Source organism: Hirundo rustica, chromosome 1 (assembly GCF_015227805.2).
Source record: "Hirundo rustica isolate bHirRus1 chromosome 1, bHirRus1.pri.v3, whole genome shotgun sequence".
Classification (NCBI taxonomy): domain Eukaryota; kingdom Metazoa; phylum Chordata; class Aves; order Passeriformes; family Hirundinidae; genus Hirundo; species Hirundo rustica.
This window is the reverse complement of record NC_053450.1, coordinates 75,170,993-75,195,675: the sequence shown is the minus strand read 5'-3', so window position 1 is coordinate 75,195,675 and position 24,683 is coordinate 75,170,993. Positions and strand designations below refer to the sequence as shown.

Genomic DNA, 24,683 nt, shown 5'->3' with positions numbered 1-24,683 from the left:
TGATTACTTTTTTTTTTTTTTTTTTCTGTCAGACCTTAGATTTTAATAGATGGTAGCAGATTTGGAAAGTCAAGTTGCCCATAGTCACATAACCAAAGAATAGTTGATGGATGTTTGGACGCATTTGAAACCCATGTACCACTTCTCCTACACATACATCCGTGTCTTAAATAGTAAATAAGAACTGTTTCATCCCTATTAACCTGGGGAATATTTTCCCAAACTTCACATATCTTCTAGGTGCATTATGATTTTGGCTTGAGGAATATATTGTCTGTGCTGCGTACACTGGGAGCAGCAAAAAGAGCAAATCCCACAGATACTGAATCTACCATTGTCATGCGTGTGCTGAGAGATATGAACCTGTCTAAACTAGTAAGTTCTGGGGGCCTGATAAATAATTTAAACTGCACTTTGGAGCTACGTGATCACTAGAAGATTGTATATGACCTTTACACTGAAGCTAGCTTGGAATGTTTCATTCTCAGAGTGGAAGATTTTGACTGGAATAGAGAAATTACTTGTAGTGCCCTGTGTGGGGCTGAGGAGAGAGTGAGCTGTCTGTTGCTTGGCTTCCTACACGGGTTGAACTTTAAATTGTTCAGATATTTTTTTCCATATTTTCCCTGCTACCCGTAGAAGTAAGTAGACAAAATAGATGTCTATGCAGTAACTTCTTTAGAAATTCTGTGCTTAAGCATTTAGTCACTCTTTCAAAAAGAATCTGTTATTCATAGTAATGAGTACCATCTCACCTGTCTAAATAGCTAACAAGCTTCTTCTGTTTCTGTGATACATCATTTTTTACACCAAATAATTTTCTAAATGTTATTGCTAAAGTCTACTGCAAGAAATTCAGTCTTCAAGTTGGTGGTTTATTCTGACTGATAGAATCATCACATGATGTCTTTCTGCTGTGTCCTTCTAATGTTTAGTGCCGAGAGGATTATTAAAGATGGTTTCTTAGGATCTCAAGCATTTCTTTAGGTCTTCAGGACTCAGGGATTGTTCTTTTAAAGTTGGTAAAATAAACAGAAGAGGTTCTAATCTGTGTGGATTTTTGTTTTTCCTGATTTTCACTAGATTGATGAAGATGAACCCTTATTTCTGAGTCTAATTGAGGATCTATTTCCAGATATCCAGCTTGATAAAGCAGGCTATCCTGAACTTGAAGCAGCCATTGACAAACAGGTGATGTTTCTCATGATCTGGGGTGCTGTGGCATAACTGTCATGTTTTCTTAGGTGTCCTGTGACACCTAAGAAAATCATTATTGTGGAGTCTATCCAGCTGGCAATATTATATTTTTACTATTTAGAGGAAGCATAAGTTTTTCCATAAATCTTTACCACAGAAATATAAATATTAAGCTTATTCTTCAGGAGGTCACTGAATTGGGATTGTAGTGTCCCGTGGTTTTCTTGAGTCATGGTTACTGGGGTCCAGTTTGAAAAATACACGTATATAAAGTTGTCTTATGTGACCCAGGATTTAATATTTATCTCAAGTCTTGACAATTAGAATTTGAGAAAAGTTTTACATAAAAATTTATTTATTTAATGTCCCATTAGGAGTTTGTAATACTTTAGTAGGGCAAATTTAAGAATATAATGTATATATAATAGATATATTATAGGTCTATCTTATAGATAGAGTATAATTTACATAGAGGCTGCTTTACCTTATTTTTCTTATTGTGTATTTGACTACCAAATATATCTTCTTTTTCCAACAGGTGTGGGGTTTTTTTTTTACATACACACAGCCTTTACAAAGAATATAGTAATCTGTTGATGATATATCTATATCTATCTATATCTAAAGGCATCAAAATATATTTTGTTCTCTAAAATAATAGTAATTTGGTTTTCTTTCTCTTAGGTGGAGGAATCTGGCCTTATTTGTCATCCTCCTTGGAAACTGAAAGTTATCCAGCTTTTTGAAACCCAGAGAGTAAGACATGGATTGATGACTCTAGGACCTAGTGGTGCAGGAAAAACTACTTGCATCCACACCTTAATGAAGGCAATGACAGGTGTGTTAGTACTTATATTATAAACTGTTACTGAACTGTTACACTGTAAACTTTAAACCCCATTGTTTCTTCTTAGAAAACCTCAACTGCTTCACTGTGAGAATATATTACAGAAGAATGAGTTTGTATGTTGAGATACTTATTATTCTAGTAGTTTAAAAATATCTGACATTCAAAGCCATATGCTTCATGTCCTTTTTTCCTTATTACCATAGTTTTATCAGAAGTTCTTATTCTAGATGGATTAAGAAAGAGCAACACAGATAGGCAGCTCAGACAAGTGATTAAAGCATCTCCTGGGTTTTGCTGAGGTAGTATTGAAACCTTTTGCTAATCATAAGTATTTAGGTCTTTTTGGACACAATGCACAAGACAGGGTCTTTGAAATATAAAATATCTGGTTTTATAGCCATAAATGCCTGGTTTAGACAGCAAGAAAAGTCTTCAAGGGTATTAATTTTATGTGCTGGCTGGAGGCTTGAAGACTGTGTGCTTTTTTTGTCATCTGTATTTCTAAACAAAAATATTAGTTGAAGAATGTCTGCTTGATCTTACTAAAATAAAAGGTCATAGCTTGCGGAGAAAAACATCTCTTTTAAGGAAAGCTTGTGCTACCCCATTTCACAAGTTGCTTATATGATTACCCAGAAGTGAATAATTTCTGTAAAAAATAGTTCAGCAAGCAGTAATGCACTGTGCTTTGGAAACACTGTAAAATCTACATTGCAGTGGAAATGACTGTTCCATTTAGGAAAAAAAGCAGGAAGACAAAGTTGCATTGCACAGTTTTCCTGTCTTTTTTTTCTAGTGCTGAGATGTGAACTACTACCAAGATAAAACCATCTCACTACTTTTTACAAACCTGATCTTCTCACACAACCTCATGAAATGTTAAACTACATGATCTGTCAGGCTTTTATCTTACATGTTAGTGAAATCTGAATATAATGAATTTTTTTTTTTTTTTAAAATAAGTAATTTTTTCAGCTCTTTCTTTCAACATCTTACTACTAGCTCCTGGTTATGTTTTAATAGTGGATTTTTTAAAAGATGTCTGGCATAGTAATTTTTAAGCTGTTGCTAATGAGATAAAAAATAAAGATTATATGATCATGGTATGGCTAGATAGAGGCTAGATTATCTGTCTAAGAGAATTCACAAGAATATGCCAATGTTGTGTACTTTACCTATTCATACCTGTGTATGCAGCTGTACAGAAGGGCAAAATAATCAATCTCTCCCATATTTATTCATTGGGTTTTAAAAATGTGCATCCAAACCAAATGTTTTAAAGCTCCATCATTTGTTAAGCCTTCAAAATATTAAACTAAACCTTGATTAAATTTCATTTTGCTGCTTTTCTGTTCCCAATGAAGCTATGAAACGTGGATTGAATATTCAAAGGTTTCAGAACTTCAATCTAGTTTTTTTGATGTCCCCAATTAATGAATTTTGTATAGCAAGAGAAATTTTTCAAGTAAATACACACGTTCTTATAATTATTATAAGTAATATAAACTGGTGTATTATATAATTCAACTGGTGTATTATATAATATAATAAATATTATAAATATTAATTAATATTTATAATATTTATTATATTATATATGTATTATATAATATAATAATATATTATTATGTTTTTTATTATACATATACATATTATTACATATGTCTACATATATGTATACGTATATGTATATATACATATGTATATATGTATATGTACATATACATATATACATATATAATATGTATACATATTACATATGTATACGTATACATATATACATATACATATTATTGTGTATATTATATATTATATAATATATAATATAATAATATTATGTATTATATAATACATAAATAATTATAAATATTATTATAAATATATAATAAATAATTATATAATAAACTGGTGTATATATAATTCAAACTGGGTGTAACCAGTTTGAATTTGTCAAAATTCTCTTACTGCTGAAAAGAAACGCAAAAACTAACTGGTAGTCTGCCTTCATAGATTGTGGACAGCCTCATCGTGAAATGAGGATGAATCCTAAAGCTATAACTGCTCCACAAATGTTTGGACGCCTTGATGTGGCAACAAATGATTGGACAGATGGAATATTTTCAACGCTCTGGAGAAAAACTTTAAGAGCAAAGAAAGGTATTGTGGTGGGTTGACCTTGACTGGACTCCAGTTGCCCACCAAGTTGCATTACCACTCCTTTGCCCAGCTAGACAGGGAAGAGAAAATAAATAGAAAGTAACTTGTAGGTTGAGATAAGGCAGTTTACTAAAGTAAAAGCAAAAATTTGCATGAGCACAAGCAAAGAGGAGAAAAGATTTGTTCTCTACTTTCCATCTACAAGCCATGTTCAGCAACTTCCAAGGAAGCAGGGCTTCAGCGCACATAGAGGTTGCTCTGGAAAGCAAACATTGTAAATAACAGATGCCCACCCTCCACCTTTCCTTATATCTGAGCAGATGCCATATGGCATGGAATATTCCTTTGGCTGATTTGGGTCAGCTGGCCTGGTTATGTCCCCTCCCAGGATCTTGGTTACCCCCAGCCCCTTGATTTGTGGAATGCTGAGAGATGCTGTGCCAGTGCTGCTCAGTAGGACCCAAAATCAACACCTTTGCAGCCACCAGTGCAGAACATGGCACTGTTTAGGGCTGCTATGGGGAAAGGAACTCCAGGTCAGCCAGACCCAATACAGGTATAATGAAAAAGACTTCCATTCAAAATAAAACCAGAAAAAAATCTCAAGCTTTAGGAAAACTTTATAAAGCACATTAGCAGTTTTTTTTTGTTTGGATGTTTTTTTCTTACATGGAAGTGTTGGGAAATTGCTGGAAGAACTTCTGTGCCTTTTGCAGTCTCTGTTCTAAACATTTTGTGTTCAAACAGTAGAGTGTAAAAAATACTACTTCGTTGCATTTACTGAATTCGTTTTTTTTGTATATTAGGCCCTCATATGGAAGGAAAGTGGTAGGTAAAACTCAGTTGCCCCAGTAGTATTCTATAAAAAAATTTGGTGCTCTCAGGATTTCTACCTGTTCTCCAGCTGCCACACTAAAAGGAAATAAATCTCATCAGTTGTGTCATACCAGCCCTGCACATATCATAGTCCATCTCAAATGGCATTAGAAAATTCTCTCTAGGCAGCCAATTTCTGCCTGAAATTATGCTGACCTATGTTCTTAGATTGCTGCATTAACTAAAAGAGTGGCCTTGATAGTTTGATGCTAGATGGTTTCTTCCTTTTTTTGTCTGAAAATTAGTATGCAATCTTATCATTATGCCTTAAAAGAAAGAACAAAAGAAAATTCTAACAGTTTTTGCACTATTTTCATACAAAAATTTTTAGTCTTCAGATACAGATATTTTAAAATAGAAAATGCTTTTCAATTTAATTTTGATAGGCTTGTTTCAAATCTAGAAATGTCACACCCTTGAGAATGTAGCATAGCATTAATTATTGATATTTTTCATCTTTTCCTTCAAGATGAAATATATATTAGCACACTCATATGTCTTCCTCAGATTTACTCTATAAGTGTTCTGTAATAGCTCTTTATGTGTCAGACTCCAGACCATCCCATGCTTGAGGTGTCTGCACTCCAGCTATAAAAACCCTCCACATATAAAAAGTTTATCATCCGTTTCATATCTCCTTGAGTCAACACTAGCAAGGCTCCAAGCCACCAAGGCCTTTGTAATAAGCACTGACTCCGAAGGCAGCTGGACCGTCTCTGGCTAAAGAGCTGTCTAGCAATGCGTGGTGGGGCTGTCTGCTCCCTAAGGGGTGGGCAGCCAGAAGCCAGGGTGGGATCTCTTTCCAGTCAGGGTCTGTTGCTCAGTACCCAAGTGAGGCAACTAGAATAGACCCAGGCCCTCCTCGGAAACAGAGGCGGGCTTTAAAATATCTTTGTTAGTAAATGGAGAGCAATGCAAAAACTTAAAGGGAAGGTGGATCAAGTTTAGGGACAGAACAAATGACAAGCGTCTTCCCCTAATGGACCTCTTTTACTTATTACAGTGTGCATGCTATTTGAAAGAATGATTTTTCAAGTGTTCCTTTCACTTAATTTTTCTACATTTATAAAACTAATTGGAAACAAATTAATTGTTTAAATTGAAATATATCTGTAGTTATTATCTTCTTTATGTTGTTTTAAGTAACTTGAAATAAACCTAATTTATTACTGTCTTGAAGACTGGATCCTTAAAACTCTTTCAGAGTATAAAAAACTGGTGACTTATACTGATGGGACTTTATATACTGGATATATAAGAATGAATAATTATTATCGATAGGTGAGAAAATGAAGTACCCAAATGAAACTGAGTGATGGAAATGGTAATTGTATTAAAAGCTGAGACTGTAGCTGTATGCATGAATTCAGAATTAGTTAAAAAATAGTTTTTAACTAATTTGTTCTGACATAAGAAACGGGTCCTTGAAAGAAACTAGCACTTCATCCACAGGCTATTTTATCTGTTATGTTGGATTATAGGTGACCATATCTGGATAGTTCTTGATGGTCCAGTTGATGCTATTTGGATTGAGAACCTTAACTCTGTCCTGGATGACAACAGAACTCTAACACTTGCAAATGGTGATCGAATACCTATGGCACCAAATTGCAAAATAGTCTTTGAGCCTCATAATATTGATAATGCTTCTCCAGCAACAGTTTCAAGAAATGGGATGGTGTTCATGAGCTCATCAGTTCTCACCTGGAGTCCTATCCTTGAGGTACAACAGCTAAGTGTCTGTATATATATTGAAAATTTTACTGGTTACTTCTTCAACACTTCACTCTTGTTATTTTAGGACCTATTTTTGTGCGTTTTGCTATGAAATCCCTTTTACTGTGTATAAACTTCTAGGTCAGTACTTAAAATAGCAATGTTTCTGGTAGTTCAAGAGTGAATAATTTTTTTAAGGAACATAGTTAACACATTACACTTTAAAAAATATGGCTATTGTACTTTGGGACAAATTTGTAATTAAAAGTATTTTATGCAATTGAAGGACAACCCAGTTTTTAAAGCACTAACTACCTGGTAGCCCATAGTACAGCTTCAGACCAAGGAGGAAAAAAGAGTAAAGACGATTCATGGAACTTGAAATCCTCAAGAAAATATAAATTCTTTTGATATTTCTTAAAATTTATTGCAGTTGCGATTTAGAACCAGAAATAAAGTCAATGCAGGATCAAAGCACACTACTCAGGATTAACACTTAAAAAAAAAAAAAATTTTTTTTTCCTCTGCATTTCTTCTTGTCTAGGCCATCTTGTTGAGAATGCTTGGTTAACATTATTTTGCTTTGATAAAACGGAGACTGTATACTGAATATCAAAAATGAGAACTTTCTCCTGCATGCCTAAGATACTGATTGCTGTGACCATAGAGATAATTATTTACTTTCCTCTGAAACCCAAGTTATATTTTATATATTTTAGTATAATCCCAAATTACATTCCTTTATATGGGCTTTAGACTTTAAGACAGGAATTATTTCCTGTTTATGGAATTGGAACATCATCCTGGTGGTTGTAGTATATTTGTCCCCTTGCTTTTCAGGCTCAAAAACCAAAACTTTATCAGCTACTGTGAGCTAACAGGCTAAATTTTACTGTCCTCCTTTCTAGAATGTATCACATGAACAAGTTCTTCAAAATATTTTTTAAGATTAATGTTTCACAGTCTCATTCAGTCGTTTCATTTTCCAAATCAAATAGAATACTGGTGGAAAATATAACTAATCCTCACCTAGTTAGTGTTGCTTAACTAGTCCTATGAAAAATACAGTTTGCCTCACATTAGCTTTCCAATATCAGGCTTTTGTAGTGATTACTCTATTTTAGTCTCAGCTTTCTTATTTTTTTTAACTCATTAAGGTTCTTATGCTTGTAATTTTTATATAGCCTGCTAATTTATAATCAGATTCCTTGTCCATAAATCCCCGATTTGTCTGGCAACAGAGGAAAATTGGCTTGTGGTACTGCCTAGAACCACTGTCCTTAGCAAATTAGAGGTTTCAGCCCAGACAAAAATCAAAGGAGACAGCATGCTGTAGTCCAAGCCAGGCAGTGCTTGGTGCCTCTCTGTGGGACTGGAGAAAGTGGAGATCCTCTGGGAAAGTGAAGCCAGGGAATGTGTTTTGGTGAACAGAAGTTACCAAGGTGAGGAAGGCTGCAAACTTGTGATTTCTGGCAACAGACACAAGATTTCTTTTCCACCTGTGGATCTGAAATGGCAGGTCAGGTATAATGCCCTGCCAATAGGTGAGGAGCAGCAAGGCCCATTAAGGAAGGCATCAGAATCCTGCTTAGCCTTAACCCATTCGGAGGAAAAGGAGTGGGGTTGTCATCAGATATTCCTTCCTGTGTTGGAAGCACCCATGTCCTGTTGACTTGTTGCAAACTTGGAGGTTTGCTGCTTCTGAAGGACTAGATGTTGCTGCAGAGGGCCGATACTATATTTTTCTAGTAGTATCTGAAGCTTTTTCCTTTTCAGATGCTATTAAATTACATGGAACTGTCTGTTCAGTCACAGATCTCTGTGATACTTGAGAATCCTTGCTAATTCACTGAGTTCCTTTGCCAAATCTAAAATATTTGTAGTCTTATTATGAAAAAAAGCATTTAACAAGTTTCCTAAAAAATTGGCTGGTAAATCTTCAGTTTTATCAATGCAAATACATGCAGTCAACGCAAGTGCCTTATGTATGCTACTGACAAGCTTTTTTTTTTTTTTAATTTAATTTTATTTTATTTTATTTTATTTTTAAAAAAAAACCAAAAAAAACCTAATATGGGTACTTGGGAAAGTGTAAGTTATGCATCTAGGACAGTGGTTCCCCTGAGATTCCACCTGTGTTGTTCCTTTCTGTGCTTATAACACTTTATAGGGCCTACTGCTGTTAGGTTCTCACAGCTCTGCCTCCTTACATTGCTTAGTTTGCAGACAACCACTTCTTGGATGTTAAAATTGTGTTAAAGATTCAGCTGCAAAGACAGCAGAAAGAAAATCATTTTGTTTTGCATTATCACTCATGATTTACCTTCTCACTTTAAAGTGAGATGCAGGCTAAATTTAGTTGTATTGAAGTGTTATATGAAACTAGTTTTCCTTAATCCATAACCTTATGATTTTAGTATATTTGGGTGATAGAAACAGACAAAAAAACCCTCCACACTTTTTTTTTTTTTTTTTTTTCTTTAATTTTGGGCTACATAACCAAATTATGTTCATTTCACCATGAAGTAACCTTTCCAACTTCACTTCCTTTCCCTCTTGAAAAAATAGGCTGTAAAATTATAGCTTACAGTTATTTATAATTTGATCCAATAGCATTTGTTTGGGTTTTTGTTTGGTCTTACATCATACATAAAATATCTTGATGGCTTTTTCAGTATACTTCCCTTTAAATCTTTTTTGTGATGCAATATACTGCATATTCCAACACACCAGAGTAGATGTTAACCTTGCTAATTCTTAGATGCTGAATGAAACATAGTATTTGTTGATATTTCAGAAGAACTTTAAAAATATTTAAAGACAAATAGGGATAACTTAGGAAGTTGTTGTATATATATTTATATTTTTCAATCCTTACCATTTGCAAACAACTAAATATAGCTGCCTACTGTGATGCATTTTTATGATATGTGCAACTTCCAAGTTCAATGAAATAGTTCTCAAACTTTTCGTGTTGCTGTTCTTGTGTAATGTGCTCCTGAAGCAGATTTTGCAAGTGATTTTGGTCCATTACTCATCAACCTCCTCCAAAGCAAAAGAATATCAGGTTTTCTAGCTACACTTAATATTTTTTGAGCAATCAGTGAATTTTTGGATATCTGTTTTAAGTACTTCTGCCTTTTAATTTTTATCACTTTGTTTTCCATTTACCCAGTTCTAGAAAAGGTTTTCTGTGTATATATACTTATTTGTAATCAGTCCAAAAGGTTACTCATTTGGAAAGTAAAAGTAGAATTTCAAAATATTATGAAGGTAGTAGAAAGAATCATAGTAGCACAATATAGTTGAGCTTGGAAGAGATTGTGTTGAATATAACATAAGTCAGCCTAGAGGAAGTTTCTAAGGTCTGTGTCCTGTTCAGTTTTGAGATGGAGATGCCAGGACCTCAATGAGAAGTCTGAGAAGTCTGTTCTAGTTTTAACTGCTCTAACAAGAGAAAAACATCCTAGTTTTAAAGCAAATTTGTTTGTTTTCAGTTTATTCTAATTTTTTTTTTTTTTTTTTTTTTTTTTTTTAGTTTTAAGGAAGAATCTGTTTTTTTGTTGGTGATTGTACTTTATGTAGGAAATAAATTTATGGAATGTAAATGAGAAGTATCAAGAATCACATTATTAATTTTAATTAGAGGCATCAAAGAATGAATCCTATTCTATAATCTTAAGAAGTGGGTACTTTTACTTAGGTTTTGTTTATCTATCATTACAGATACCGAGATACACAATAAGAACACTACACACACCAGCAGACCTCCCCTCGATAGCCTGATTTTTTTTGTACATTTGCCAGACCTTTTAGGTTATTCTGTATTCCTGTTAGAAATAATGTGTAGACTAAATCAAATTAGTTTCAGAATGTATTATATGGTTTTTTGCAGAGTTTTTGGATACCTTCCACAGCTGTTGTGATTAAAAAATATTTGAAAAAATTATTTTTGTGCTGTTGAACACAGTTTTTTTTTTAAAGTTCTCTTTATCTTTAACATCCAGTAGGATTTATGCTTAATTGGGTAAAACTTGACCTTAATTAAACCCCAAGAAATAAACATTCCATGCTTCCTGAACCTTTTGAGTTACTCTGCTTGAATTTACTGAGACTTGCATTGAGAACTAAATTTGTTTTATTGACATGCTTTGCAACAGGGATTTTTGAAAAGATGTTCCTTCCAAGAGGCTGAAATTCTACGTCAGCTGTATTCTTCATCATTCCCAGACTTGTACCGCTTCAGCATTCAGTCTCTGCATTGCAAGACTGAGATGCTGGAAGCCTTTGTGATTATGCAGAGCATTAATATGCTGCAGGGCCTTATCCCACCTAAGGTAGGTAGTGTGAATGTTTTTACATATAATTAACATGCTGGAGATAATTTTAAGTAACAAAGTTTTGTAGAGAGGGAGTCTTTGATGACTTGGAATGTCAACGGAGATGCAGGTTAGTAAGGAATACCTTAAATTTCTTTAGAAAGTAATAGCTGGGATGCGACCTCTCTCACAATCTCACATTTGGATTTGATGTTAAGCACTGGCTTATGTTAAACACATGGAGCATGCATTTGCAGTTTTTCCTTTTTTTTTTAAATCTTTGGGTGATTTGCTATCGGTTTCTATTGATTCTGTCTGATCATTGAAGACATCCCTAAATTTATATATGACTGAAGACTTCTAACCTCATATTACTAATGATTATCAAGTAGAGTTTTCAGGCTGTTGAAAATTAAAACCTAACTCAATCCTTCAGGAGCAAGGTGGGGAACTGACTCCAAAATACTTGGAAAGGCTGTACATCTTCTCTCTCATGTGGAGTGTAGGAGCATTGCTAGAGCTGGAGGACAGATGCAAAATGGAATACTGGCTTCGAAACCATGCAGCAGTAAAGCTTGATCTTCCCTGTATCCCAGAAGGCAGTGAAGACACAATGTTTGATTATTATGTGGCATCTGATGGTTAGTAACTTAGAAGGGTGACATGGGGTAAAATTAAAAAGTTACTTTTAAATTGTGCTTTTTTTAGAGAATTAATTCAGAAGTATTTTGGAGCTACCTTCTTTTGTGTCCCTTAGCAAGTTTTTTTAATGGCTATATTTTACTGGTGGCATTATGTTTAGCTTTTTCCCTGTTTCCAGTGAGAAGTCAGAATTTGGATATATTGCTACAAAAGCTGCATGGACTTTGTGGTGATGAATTGTCAAGTGAACATAAACAGATAATCCTTGTCTTTGTCATAAGTTATGTAGGAGAGAGGAGTAAGCCTCTTAGATAGAATTTGAGGGATTCTATTCTTGTATGATTCTATAAATTTTAGTCTGAAGACACAGAGAGGAATTGCTGTATGTGAGACAGAAGCAGAGACAGATGAGTGAACTGAATGGTAAATAAAGGAAGTGATAATGCCTAGTATTTCTAAAACATTAACTTAATATCTTTCTTATTAGGCACGTGGATGCACTGGAATACACACGTTGAAGAGTATGTGTATCCTAGTCGTGGTACACCAGAGTACAGCTCAATTCTTGTGCCTAATGTCGACAATGTGAGAATGGATTTCCTTATTGAAACCATAGCAAAACAGGGCAAGGTACTTTTTCTATATTTCGTATCAAAGCACTGCAAATAGTACGCATGATAAAAGTTTTGGATTAGCAGTGAAATACTACGTTATTGAAGAAGATGAACTTACATTCTTTTTGATGGTGTTTCCAGAAGCTTCTTTCATGCAAATATGCTTCAGCTCTTGAATAGTCACTGCTTCCAGACTTTTTTTGTCTTCCCTTTACACTGTCATTCTGTAGTGGAAATAACTGTAATTACAGCTGAGGTCAGGTCAGAACAGAAACAATATTTTCATGCACATGTCAGGAAGCTCACGTATGACTCTGCTGATTGAACTCTGCCTGCTGGGGGCAGTTACAGAATTTATGTAGCTTTAGGTTATGAAACCCTATTCTACACCAAAATTGTGTCGCATAAGCAATTGAAATTTTACAGATACTGAGTCTCTAGACGATTAAACCCTTTTTCAAGTAATTAGCTCATTTCCTTGTTAGTTTGATTGTGCTGGCTGACATGACCATTAACTGCAAATATTTTTAACTTGTCAGGTCTGCAAAAATCTGTGAGACATTAAATATTTTACTTCTACATGTCTCTTGTTAAGAGTTCGCTTTACAGAACTTTTCTAGTTTCTTCTCTGTTTAAAAGCTAAATGGGACTGTTGAACCTTTGCCAAGACACACAGCTCTTGCGTTTCATCTTATTTCGATGTTGTCTTTGTCTAGGCTGTCCTACTAATTGGTGAGCAAGGAACTGCAAAGACTGTTATAATCAAAGGTTTTATGTCAAAATATAACCCTGAAAGGCACATGACTAAGAGTTTGAATTTTTCATCCGCAACCACCCCATTAATTTTTCAGGTATAGTAGTGATTAATCTTCTCATACAAGATAGATTCAGAGAATGTTCTGATAATTTGCCAGGAGGATGGTTCTGAAAATGATTCTGCACAATAAAAACACACCCGTTCAAATTGTCCAAGTGTTCTAACGCAAGATTTAAGACTTCTGTAAAAAACCTGTTTCTTTCAACATTTTCAGTAGCTATTGAGCTGGTCTTGGACTTCTACAATACCATGTCTATTATTTTCTTCATCATACTATGTTTTTGTGTCAAATACATCAGTTCTCACTAACTGGGAAGAGCTGTTAGATTTCACTAAACACCATGGGTAAAATAAGTGCTACCCAAAACAATCTGTCATTAAAAGTGTGCTATCTGCACACTTTTAAGTTTCAGTCGTTCCAATTACTCATTAAAAAAGTAACACATGCAGTGCAGCTGCTCTGCATACAATTATGAACGCTTAAATCCTGAACTGTACTGCCTGTCCAAATTTCTACTAATTTGAATTATTTCAAGTGTCTTTAACCTCCTGGCAATATATTTGGGGAATATTTTTAATGCATATACCTGCAATACCAGGCCAATGCTGTCTATGAACTTGATGAAACACCTATCATCTGACTATATAGCATAGTAGAAACTACTAACAAGTTATATAATATACTGACATTTAATTTTGGTCTAAATTTCCTTCAGATTTTTTTCTTCTGTTTATTGGGCTATAAACAAAAAGTGACATTTTTATAAAATAAATGTAGATTTAATTGGTGATAGGTGAGAGTCTATGATCAGGACATCTGAAAGAGATGTGCAAGACTAAGTCAATTCTCTGTTAACAGTCTAGATTGAAACATTCTCTTACAACACATGCTTTAAAATTACTCTAGCTTCTTAAAATCTTGGTCTAACTGATGCCAGTTGTGTAGGAAGACAGGGGCCTAGGCATGGTACAAGAGTGGAGATATTTAGGTTCATACTGAAGAATAATTATGTATGATTAGGTGAACTTTCACTTAGGATAGAATAAATAGAAACTGGATCTTATGAAGAGCAGAGAAATGGAAAGATTATGAGAAGAATAGTAGTGGCAAGTCTACCAGTAGGCAAAATTATCTCATCAAGTGTATTTATATATGTGAGTTTAATTATCAATGTGTGTTTTTATGGAGTACACTGATATCTGCTGAAAAGCTGTTCCAGAATTATATCTTCAATTTAATCATTATTGGTAGCAGTCATAAATTTTGCTGATAAATGAATAAAATGAAAGAAAAGTTTGAAACCTATTCAGATTTATGAAGCTGTTAAGCTACTGTGGACACCAGCCCCCTGCTGTATAGCTTGGGATTTCAGACATTCTAGCTGAACTAGTACAGTTACCTCCAGCAAATGCCTTATCTAAACCTCATTTAGTAAAATTCTATGTAACAGAACTATCAATATGTTTAAGTGATCGTATCATGTGATCATCATCAAAATGAAGAGCTCTTTGTAACCATGCTGCTAATTCCTTTTTAACAGCGTACAATAGAAAGTTACGTGGATAAGCGCATGGGCACAACTTATGGTCCACCTGCAGGCAAAAAGATGACAGTATTCATTGATGATGTGAACATGCCCATAATCAACGAATGGGGAGATCAGGTTAGTTTGTGAAAGGAGAGAAAAGAAGACAAAAGGTTTTCTTTGTTTTCATGCTACACTGTAAAACTGGCTTCTCAATCATTCAGAATAGGGTAAATTTGATATGTAGTACTTTAATTTTAAACAGTCTTTTTAAAGAACCCACCTGCATTAATTTGTCAGGAATTAACTGAAAATAAATATGGTGACTGTGAGAAGCAGTTTGAGTGCTCCCTAGAACATGCGTGTATAATTTCAATAATTTTTTTTACCAACATTCATTTTTATAATTAAAAATAAGAATTCTTCGGCACACAAATTGTGATAGCAAACTGACAATGGAGGCACTAATTAAAATACGGTGAAACTTGAGAGGTGAGAAGTGTCTTCTCCGCTTTAGACAAAATGGAAGTAATCTTTATGTTTATTGACAAAGCTGTTTTGAAGTACATTGCTTTGGAAATTAATGTTAGAATTTCTATAGGAGTATAGCTACAGGATGTACTCTTTGTGAATTTTTTTTCAGCTTGTCAAACAGAAATGTACAGTATCCTTTTATGGCTAAAGAAAAAGATCTTTCATTCTTTTGTATGGAAGTAATTTTATGATTTCAGCTCGAAAATCATGCTTGTGATTATTACATAGGAAGCTTAATACATATATTTTGTATCATTTACAATATACAAAGGTGCATTAGTTTGGGCTTGAATAGAGCAAACTGGAAATTTTGTGTTAAAAGTGAGAAGTATTTACAAGAGCAATGTAAATCATGCAGAATTCAAGTCAGAATAAATTGTTATATGAATGATTAGGTCTAAATGAGGGTACCCCTCTACTCCCACCATTTTTTATCCATAGATTTTACCAAATGTGCTTATTCTTTGCAGAGCACTTTTATCCTGAAGCAAATAAGCAAAAGGTTAGGTGACAAAATCATGTTATACTCTTTGTTAGGTCTTTCAAACATACAAGTATATTTTGTATTTCATTCAGTTGTCTGCATAATATTGTCTTATATAAAACCTGGTTATTTTACAGGTCACTAATGAGACAGTTAGGCAGCTGATGGAACAGAAAGGACTGTATAACCTGGAAAAACCTGGTGAATTTACCAACATCATGGACATCCAGTTTTTGGCTGCCATGATCCACCCTGGGGGAGGTCGCAATGATATTCCACAGAGGCTGAAGAGACAATTCTCGGTGTTCAACTGTACTCTGCCTTCTAATTCTTCCATTGACAAAATTTTTGGTAAAGGGAAACTAGCTTTGTATCCATCCCATTTTTAAAAAAATTAGTTGATTTTTCTTTATCCTTCTATTTATTTACATTATTGTTAAAACTGAGGCTTAATTCCCCTCTGATTCGTTTACCAGACATTTTCCTATATTCCTTCAGCAATCACTCCCCACCTGCAACATCTGCAAGTTTTTCAGGTCACGTCACATCTCTGAAACCCTTGGTATGCTCAGATTTAGTAAGAATGACATGAAAGTATTGTTTTAGTGACAATGCTGGACAGTTGCTCAGGCGCCATTGTTGCTAAGAATGAGTGACTAAAGACTAGACTTTCACAACGGATGGGATACTGATTTCAGCAGATTAGCTATTCAAGAACAATGGAAACTATTTTAGGAGAAAAAGAACGTTTTAATGTGCAGTTAATTAAAAGCTAAATAACTATTGAACTGGTGGCAGAATCGTCTTAAGTATGGCTGAATCAAGATTTGAATAAACATTGGAAAGCCATTTCAACAAATTTGAAAAGGCTTTGGGGATTGGCAAAAAAAAAAAAAAAAAGAAGAAACAGAAACATCAGGTCATCATTGCTCTTGGTGTTGTGCTAATCTGTCTTTGATTTGGGAAACTTTTTTCCCATAGGTGTAATTGGAGAAGGGCACTACTGTAGTGAGCGAGGATTTTCAGATGATGTGAAGAAAACAGTATCCAAATTGGTTCCATTGACACGCAGACTGTGGCAGATTACCAAGCTAAAAATGTTGCCCACACCAGCCAAGTTTCATTATGTTTTCAACCTTCGAGACCTCTCCAGGATTTGGCAAGGAATGCTGAACACTACATCGGAAGTGATCAATGAACCACAGGCAAGTGCAGCACATCAGTGACCTTGTTATAATTACTGTAGGAAATAGGATGAAGAGTCTATCTCGGCATTTGAGTTTGCTTAAAAAAAAATGCAACTTTAGTGGGTTTTTTGAGGCATAGGTGTTTTAGTCCAGCTTTTATAGTACCAACTGAAATGACAAATTTGTTTCAAATTGATAACAAAACCCACTTCTTTTGTCACAACAGTTTGCTTCCATCTGCTTTTCCTATTACTGAAAAATGTGTCTATCTGAAAGAAGTGAGAAAATAAGTGAGAACCAATGAACTTAGTTTAACCCAATAAAAATGCTTATATATGGATTAAAAAATTGAATAGCTCCTCCTCTCCATTACTGTCTTGAGACTTTCAGTCACTACCTAATTTCTGTCTAATAAATGGTTTCTGGCTTATGGTTTAAAAGGGAGAAGTAGTAACAAGTATTATATGTGTACGTGTGTAATTGTGTACACACACACAATTAATGTCTTTTGAAGTGCAAAAACCAATTGGTCACAATGCTATTATATAAATTTACATATTAGTTCTGAGACTTGACATAATATGTGTCATTTGTACAAAGTGCTGTAGGCTGAACAAAAGGTGTTCAAGGAGTACCTGGAATATTTTCTACTGCTGTGCAGTAATAGTATAGGATTAAAAGCAGTGCTGCTGGTATTAACAGTCTGACAGGTTCACCCTCTTAATCCCGTGATGAAACTGAGGGAGTTTAAAGGTATATTGAATTTGGAGAAGGGATAATATAAACACTAAAACATTTTTCTTTGTTTGTATATTCTAATTACTTTGGCTGTAGCATTGGGCGTGACAGCTGTGTTTGGCATGAAATTATTTGTGCCATGATGCTTATATTTTCACCCATCTTCTACTTAATGACCAGTTAGAAAAGTGGTTTATCAATACATAAACATGTTAACTGGTATGGATGTGGTTTTAGGGCTGGGGAAATAAAATCTTCATACACCTCACTTTGGAATGATAGATTAAGGCTTCTTCAAGAGCTAACTGAATATAAACTTAAATTGCTATTGGGCAAAATAAGAAGCTCGAAGTATCTCTTCTGAAGAACCCCCCCCAAATACTATTTATTTTCTAATATTAATTTCATTTTTAAGTAAAGAAATGAAGGCAAAGCTTTAAAGTTGGTATAGTTTCTTCACAAGTTAAATGAGTTTCTCAGTACAAGAGAGACATAGAGCTCCTGGAATGTGTCTGGCTGAGAGCTACAAAGACAGTTAAGGGACTGGAGCACCGCTTTCAAGAGGAGAGGCTCAGGGAGCTGGGTCTGTTCAGCCTCAAAATCAGAAGAATGAGGGGAAACCTCATCAATGTCTGCCGGTATCTGAAGGGAGAGCATCAGGAGGACAGAGCCAACGGCTCTGCTTGGTGGGGACAAGCGATGGGACGAGAGGCAGAAACTAATTCACAGGAAATTCTACCTGAATATGAGGGAGAACTTCTTTACTTAGGAGGCTGATGGAGGTTGCCCAGACAGGTTGTGGAGTCTCTCACTGGAGATATTCAAGAACCATCTGGATGCAATTCTGTGCCATGTGCTCAAGGATGACCATGCTCAAGCAGGGAGGTTGGACCAAGTGACCTGATGTGGTCCCTAATACCCTGACCCATTCCGTGACTCTGTGAAATCCGCCCCCCCCCCCCCGCTTTTTTTTTTCTGTATGTAGGTGCTGATAAAACTATGGAAGCATGAATGTAAGTGTGTTATTGCTGATCGTTTCACAACCTCAGAAGATGTTAATTGGTTTCACACAGCTGTGGCAAAACTCATTGAGGAGGAATTTGAAGATCCAAAAGCCTTGCTGAATCATGAAACAGATGCATTCTTTGTTGACTTCTTAAGGGATGCACCTGCAAGAACTGGTAAAGATTGACTCTAATAATCATGGAAATGACAAGAATAGGCAAGGGAATATGACAATCATAGATAGTAAGAAAAATATGTCATAAAAAATCGTATTAAGTTTATGCATCAAAAGTGTCTGTTTTGTCCAGTGGCTTTGAAGGCAATCTATGTTACCAGCTGTGGCACATTTTTATCCAAGTGGGATTTCTAAGTCTGTATTGATATCCTGGTTGTCTGTATAGGAGAGCCTTGCTTTCATTTAGATTGGTGTGGTAGAAAGAACTGCCAAATAGTGAGCATGAGTTGAGTTTATTATTCCAAAATGATGAAGGAAGTGTGTTATGAATGACTTGAAATGGTGGGGTTGCAGTACTAGAGAAAGAATAGCAATGTATGTAACACACCCTAGAAATCTGATTTAAAAAAATACTGTCTCTGGGCTAATCCAATACTCTTTGGAAATAACTGTTACATGATTTTGTAACAAATGATTATTCAAATTTTCTTGAATGCTAGTTAAATCTCTTTAAAACCCCATATGACTTATAGCAATACCTTTATGACTTTCAAATAAAAACATGGTGTCACCGACCTCACTTAAATGACCTGGGAATATTTGTCAGTCGTTGCAAAACAACAGAAAACATTTGTGTTTAGGGGAAGGTCATTGGATGATTCAATTATCTGTGTTGGTATCACTGCAATGATGGAGAATGGAGGCAATAAGAGATTGGCATGAATAGCTAATCCTATTTGAACCTTTCCTTGAATAATTGAAGTAGACAGAAGGCAGTGACAAAAGGAGAATAAAGGATAGGATGTATTTCATTGGAAGGAATCAAATAGAAGTGAAAGTAAGCTGGTGTAAGAAAAGAATTACATCCTTAAATAACTTGCTAAACTTGATCACTGTAGAGAAGACTGAAATGTGAGTCAGAATGCATACTGAGAGGGTGAAGAGGTGATCTTTAATGTGAAAATTTAAGTCCACAGTAGAAACCGTCATGTTGAACTAAAAAATAAATGAAAGATGGTTAATGTATTTCTCAAAATTATATGCCTTCCTGGTGACATATTAAATGTACCTGTCCTGTAATGTGTTCTTAGCATGGAACTTCATCTAAATACAAGACAGGAGACTCTCGACTAGAAAGGCTATATTTTGTCCTCAATAGATTTGAGGATCTAACCTAAATCCTAAGCTTCGAGAACCCCCTTTCTATTTTCGGCATTAAATGAAAATAATAGCAAGTGTAATTTTGTTTTATTTGTCCCTATAATGGCATTTAGTGTATCCCATTATGGTGGAAGTGTAAGAGCAGGACCTTGATCTCTGAGCTCCTAAATATATAAAAAATGATGTCTGACATTGACTTCAAAGAGCCCTATGCTCAAATTAGTAATATGTTTACTAGTACTACATAATCTTTTTGTCTCTGGGTTGTAAAAGCACAATATGCTTGTCACTGAGAGAAATACATGATGACTTAGGTCTTAGCTTCAAAGGAATTGCTAGTGGTGCTAGTAATCTCAATATCCTCCACCTATTCAAAGGTGTTTTTATCAGTTGGCTTACACATAATTTGGTACTTGTGATTATGAATCTTGAGACTGAACAAGACTTTAACATATTTTGCTAGCTGCCTCTCTAAATAATGGAAAAGTTTGCCTTTTCTTAGGTTTTGTACTTGATTATACTGTCTTTGAACGTTAATAACAAAACTGTAAGAACAGAATTAAGATGATATAATTCTTTTAAATGTTTTGAAACTGTAGAAGTATCACTGCAGTTTAAGTCTTTGGTGTATTTCTTAATAATTTCTTTACAGCTGCTTATTTGTTTATATGTCTTATTCAACTTGTAAGCAATTTATTTCCACTTGGAGAACTCCTTTTGTTTAACCAGTGCTTTTACAGGTTAAAATAAGAAGTCATTTGATTTAATCTAGAGGAGTGTTCATATGAAGAAGCAATACAGAGATAAAAAATTCTGAAATTAAGGTGACTTCAAGCAAACAAAAAACACAATATAAATAGAATTTAGCTGAAATAGAATTAATAATCCCTATATTTTGAAAGAATAGGTTCTCTGGTAAAATGTGCATTTCTTAAACTATATTTTTATATATGTATTTTTGGGTTTTATTGTTGTTATTGTTTTTCTGTTGTTTTTTCCTTTGAAACTGTGTGAGTATTAAAATGGTGCAATGGAAAGGAAATTGAGAAAAAAATTGAAACAAGAAAAAGGTTACAGACAATATTCTACATACAGTACAGTTTGGTTGGGAGTTGGATTTTTTTTCCCTTTCTGTCCCTTGCCTTCACACTGGCTCTAGTGCTTTTCTAAGCCTTAGGGAAATACTTATTTTACTGGAATGACTTATTTCATTGATTTTAATTCTACCAATTAGAGATAATGTTCTGAATTATATATTTCTTCAGCAAGTTGGAAGAGGCTTAGTAAAACAGATTGATCTAGGATAACTGGAAAAATACATCTTTTAGCATATATAGTCATGAAATCCTGAAACGAATTGAGTTAAATGTATATAAATAAGCAAAATTGTACTAGTATTTAACTAGTATTATTTTTGAGGAAATCCAAACCACCAACCAAAAACCTCCTGCTGTCTGCCTGCTGGCATTGTTCCAATGAGATTTGTCAGTTATTTATTAATGAAATATGGTATGGATGAGAAGTAGAGATGGATTGAAAACTGGCTGAATGTTCAATCCCAGACAGTGGTGATCAGTGGCTCAAAGACTAATTGGAGACCAGTAACTAAGGGTATATCCCAGGGGTCAACACATGATTCAGTCTTCCTCAACATTGTCTTTAGTGGTCTGGGTGATGGTGCAGAGTGCACCATCACACAGTTCCTAGATGACACAAAACTAGGAGGAGTGGTTGATATGCCAGAGGTTGTGCTGCCTCCCAGATGGACCTTAACAAGAACTCTGTAAGGTTCAACAAAGGGAAAAGAAAGGTCCTGGACCTGGGGAGGAAAAGTCCCATCCTCCAGTATATACTGATGGTCACCCATCTGCAAGCCAACTTTGCAGAAATGGACCTGGAGGTCCTGGTTGGCACCAACCTGAACATGAACCCATGGTGTTCCCTTGCAGGAAGAAAAAACTAGTGACATCCTGAGCTGTGTTAGAAGACAAGTAGCCAGCAGGCCAAGGAAGGTGCTCCCTTCCCTTTTTTCTGCACTAGCGAGGCCACACCTGGAGGGCTGTGTCCGGGTCTAGGCTCCCCAATGCAAGGAAGACATAAATATACTGGACAAAATCTATTGAAGAACTTGAACATCAGTAGTGGGTTGTTGTTGTTGTGTTTGTTTGTTTGTTTGTTTTAACTGTGACAGTCTGTTACAGGCTGTCCAGAGATGTTATGGGGTATGTGTCTTTGAAGGTATTCATAAGCCACCTGAGCATGGTCTTGGGCAACAAGCTCTACGTGGCCCATCTTGAGTAAGGGGTTGGACCAGATGACCTTCAGAGGTCCCTGCCAATCTCAACTTTTCTGCAATTTTATTTGCTGTAAGAATTCTTATGAATGAAGGCATGTCACCTGGCAGCATGATTAAGATTATGAATGAAAAGATGAGGCAGCAGCACTTTCTTTGAGAGTTGACTCGTGCCTTCCATATCACCTAAGGAAATAAATGTATGCTAATTCACAGTGAATATATATTTTTTGTTGTGGCAGTTAGTTTCAAAAGTATTTTTTTTCTAGTGCAATTATTTAATGAATTTAGACTTTTTTTTTTTTTTTTTTTTTTTTTTTTTTTCAGCAAAGATTATTTGCAATTTTTAACTGCAGTATTTATTTACCTTCATTCTCTGGTGCTACTTTTTTTCCTAGCACCTAAACAATCTAATACATAATATTATGTGTAATAAACCTGTTTCTGGGTGGTGAAACTTCTAGTTATCTTCACTTACTTATCCCCTCATTGAACCTTTGTCAATTATTTAAACTGCTAAGGTTTTATTACTTGCTTTTTGTTCTAGATGAAAAACCAGAGGATGTTAATTTAGATATTCCCAAAATCTATGAACCAATCTCCTCATTTCATCAGCTACGGAATCATTTAAATAAGTTTTTACATACATACAATGAGAACGTTCGTGGTACTGGAATGGACATGGTTTTCTTTGAGGATGCTATGGTTCATTTAGTGAAGGTACAGTCTTGCTAGATTGCCATTTGTTGTTGTTCACTTGCCCACATATCCTTTGAGTAGAGGTATGCATGAATGTATGAAGCAAGGTAAATTACTTCTGAAACTGCAGCAACTAATTTATTGCTAGCAAATATTTGATCTTTCTCTCTGTAGCTAGGTATTAAAACCTATTAAAAACTTTTCAGAAAATGCACCAGACTATTCTTTTATACCTGTCTTTTATGTTTGGTGAGATCATGGCACTAGCTATTCTAATTCTATTTCAACCTTCCTTCTTCTTAATTCTTCTGGGAGCCTTTTCTGTCTCTGGAACGAGTCAAATGAAATTCAGGTTAAGACATAATTGGTTGCTTCTGAAGGAGTATGCACAGCCAAGTAGGAATTAATGTAGTCCAGAATTCTTTTGTAGATCCACAGTGTTTTCACTACTTTTAAAGTTCTTTTGAATATGGATTGGAACTGACCATAACTTTTAGCACAGCACAGCTTGATACGATTGTTCACACAGAATGGGCCTCATACAAAGGAGAGCTTTTTCATTTTTTACACTAGAACCCCTGTTGTCTCAGTTGAATACTGAGGTTTTCAGTTTTTCTTATAATAAATTATTAAGAACTGAATATTTAATTGCATCATCCCCTCAATATGATATTAAATATTAAAATAATTATTATAGTTGACAAACACATTGCATCTGCATTTTTCAAAATTTTTGGGTGAATTCTTGTTATTTCACAAAATTAGTCCCTTTCTTTCTAAGGTTCACTGCAAAATCAATGACATTGTGCTATGGATTTCTTTAGGACAATTGTAAATAATCATCACATTTACCAACCAGTAAGTTTCTCATTTATTCCTAGGAAGAAAATTATGTAAGTTTAGGAAGTAGTAATTTTTTTTTTTTTCTTCACTGAACAGTCACCTGTCATCAGGAATATCTTCTTTGGGTAGCTAGATGGTAAATACTTGAAATATTTTATTAGTCTTTGCTTTGGTAAAAAGAATAGGTAGTGTTTCTATGATTCTAAATTATCAAAAACAGGAACAACTGTGTAGACCTGAGACAGCTTCTAAGAGAAAGTGAGGTATAATGTCTAATCTGAGCTGACATAATATGTCCTGACAGCTTCTGAGACAGCTTCTAAGAGAAAGTGAGGTATAATGTCTAATCTGAGCTGACATAATATGACTTGAATGAGTTAAAGCTGAGGGATATCTTAAATAGAGAACAAAGTTTCCAATTAACAGCTTGTGTGCCTCTACCTGGAAAAAATCTAATAGCCATTATTGAAATAGTCAGTGATATTGCAAGGGTGTTGTGCAAATTAAATTTTGTCTCTTATTAAAAAGTAAAGAAGCTTAGAGTAAGCCTTCATACTTGATTTTATCTTTCTTATCAAACATTAACCTATGGAAAATAACAAATACATTACACTCAGTATGTAAAATAAATAGGTTTAAAATTAGAGGAAATTGGCATGACTATTTTTAATAGCTTGGAAAGAAGTAACTCAGAGGAAAGGCAAGTAAATAAGTATTCCAGGTTGCTTATTAACACGATGGAATTCTGGAGTCGTCAAAGAACTGTTCAAGATAATAAAGACAACAGAAGCCAATCCCGTGCATCATTGCTTGTATGGAGGAGAACAGCTGCTAACCAGCTGGCTGGTAT

At 34.8% G+C, this 24,683-nt stretch overlaps 1 protein-coding gene across 2 annotated transcripts in view; it reads left to right on the top strand.

Annotated features, from left to right (window-relative positions):
• The window catches only part of DNAH5 (dynein axonemal heavy chain 5), a 136,214-nt gene that overhangs the window by 73,753 nt on the left and 37,778 nt on the right, over positions 1 to 24,683 (top strand). For both annotated transcript variants that reach the window (XM_040076784.2, XM_040076790.2), the window contains 14 exons: positions 241 to 375; positions 1,084 to 1,191; positions 1,882 to 2,035; positions 4,058 to 4,204; positions 6,562 to 6,803; positions 10,957 to 11,133; positions 11,552 to 11,756; positions 12,245 to 12,387; positions 13,088 to 13,222; positions 14,730 to 14,852; positions 15,870 to 16,083; positions 16,714 to 16,937; positions 18,643 to 18,838; positions 22,839 to 23,011. In XM_040076784.2, coding sequence (XP_039932718.1) covers positions 241 to 375; positions 1,084 to 1,191; positions 1,882 to 2,035; positions 4,058 to 4,204; positions 6,562 to 6,803; positions 10,957 to 11,133; positions 11,552 to 11,756; positions 12,245 to 12,387; positions 13,088 to 13,222; positions 14,730 to 14,852; positions 15,870 to 16,083; positions 16,714 to 16,937; positions 18,643 to 18,838; positions 22,839 to 23,011 — 2,376 coding nt within the window. The remainder of the gene's footprint in view (positions 1 to 240; positions 376 to 1,083; positions 1,192 to 1,881; positions 2,036 to 4,057; positions 4,205 to 6,561; positions 6,804 to 10,956; positions 11,134 to 11,551; positions 11,757 to 12,244; positions 12,388 to 13,087; positions 13,223 to 14,729; positions 14,853 to 15,869; positions 16,084 to 16,713; positions 16,938 to 18,642; positions 18,839 to 22,838; positions 23,012 to 24,683) is intronic.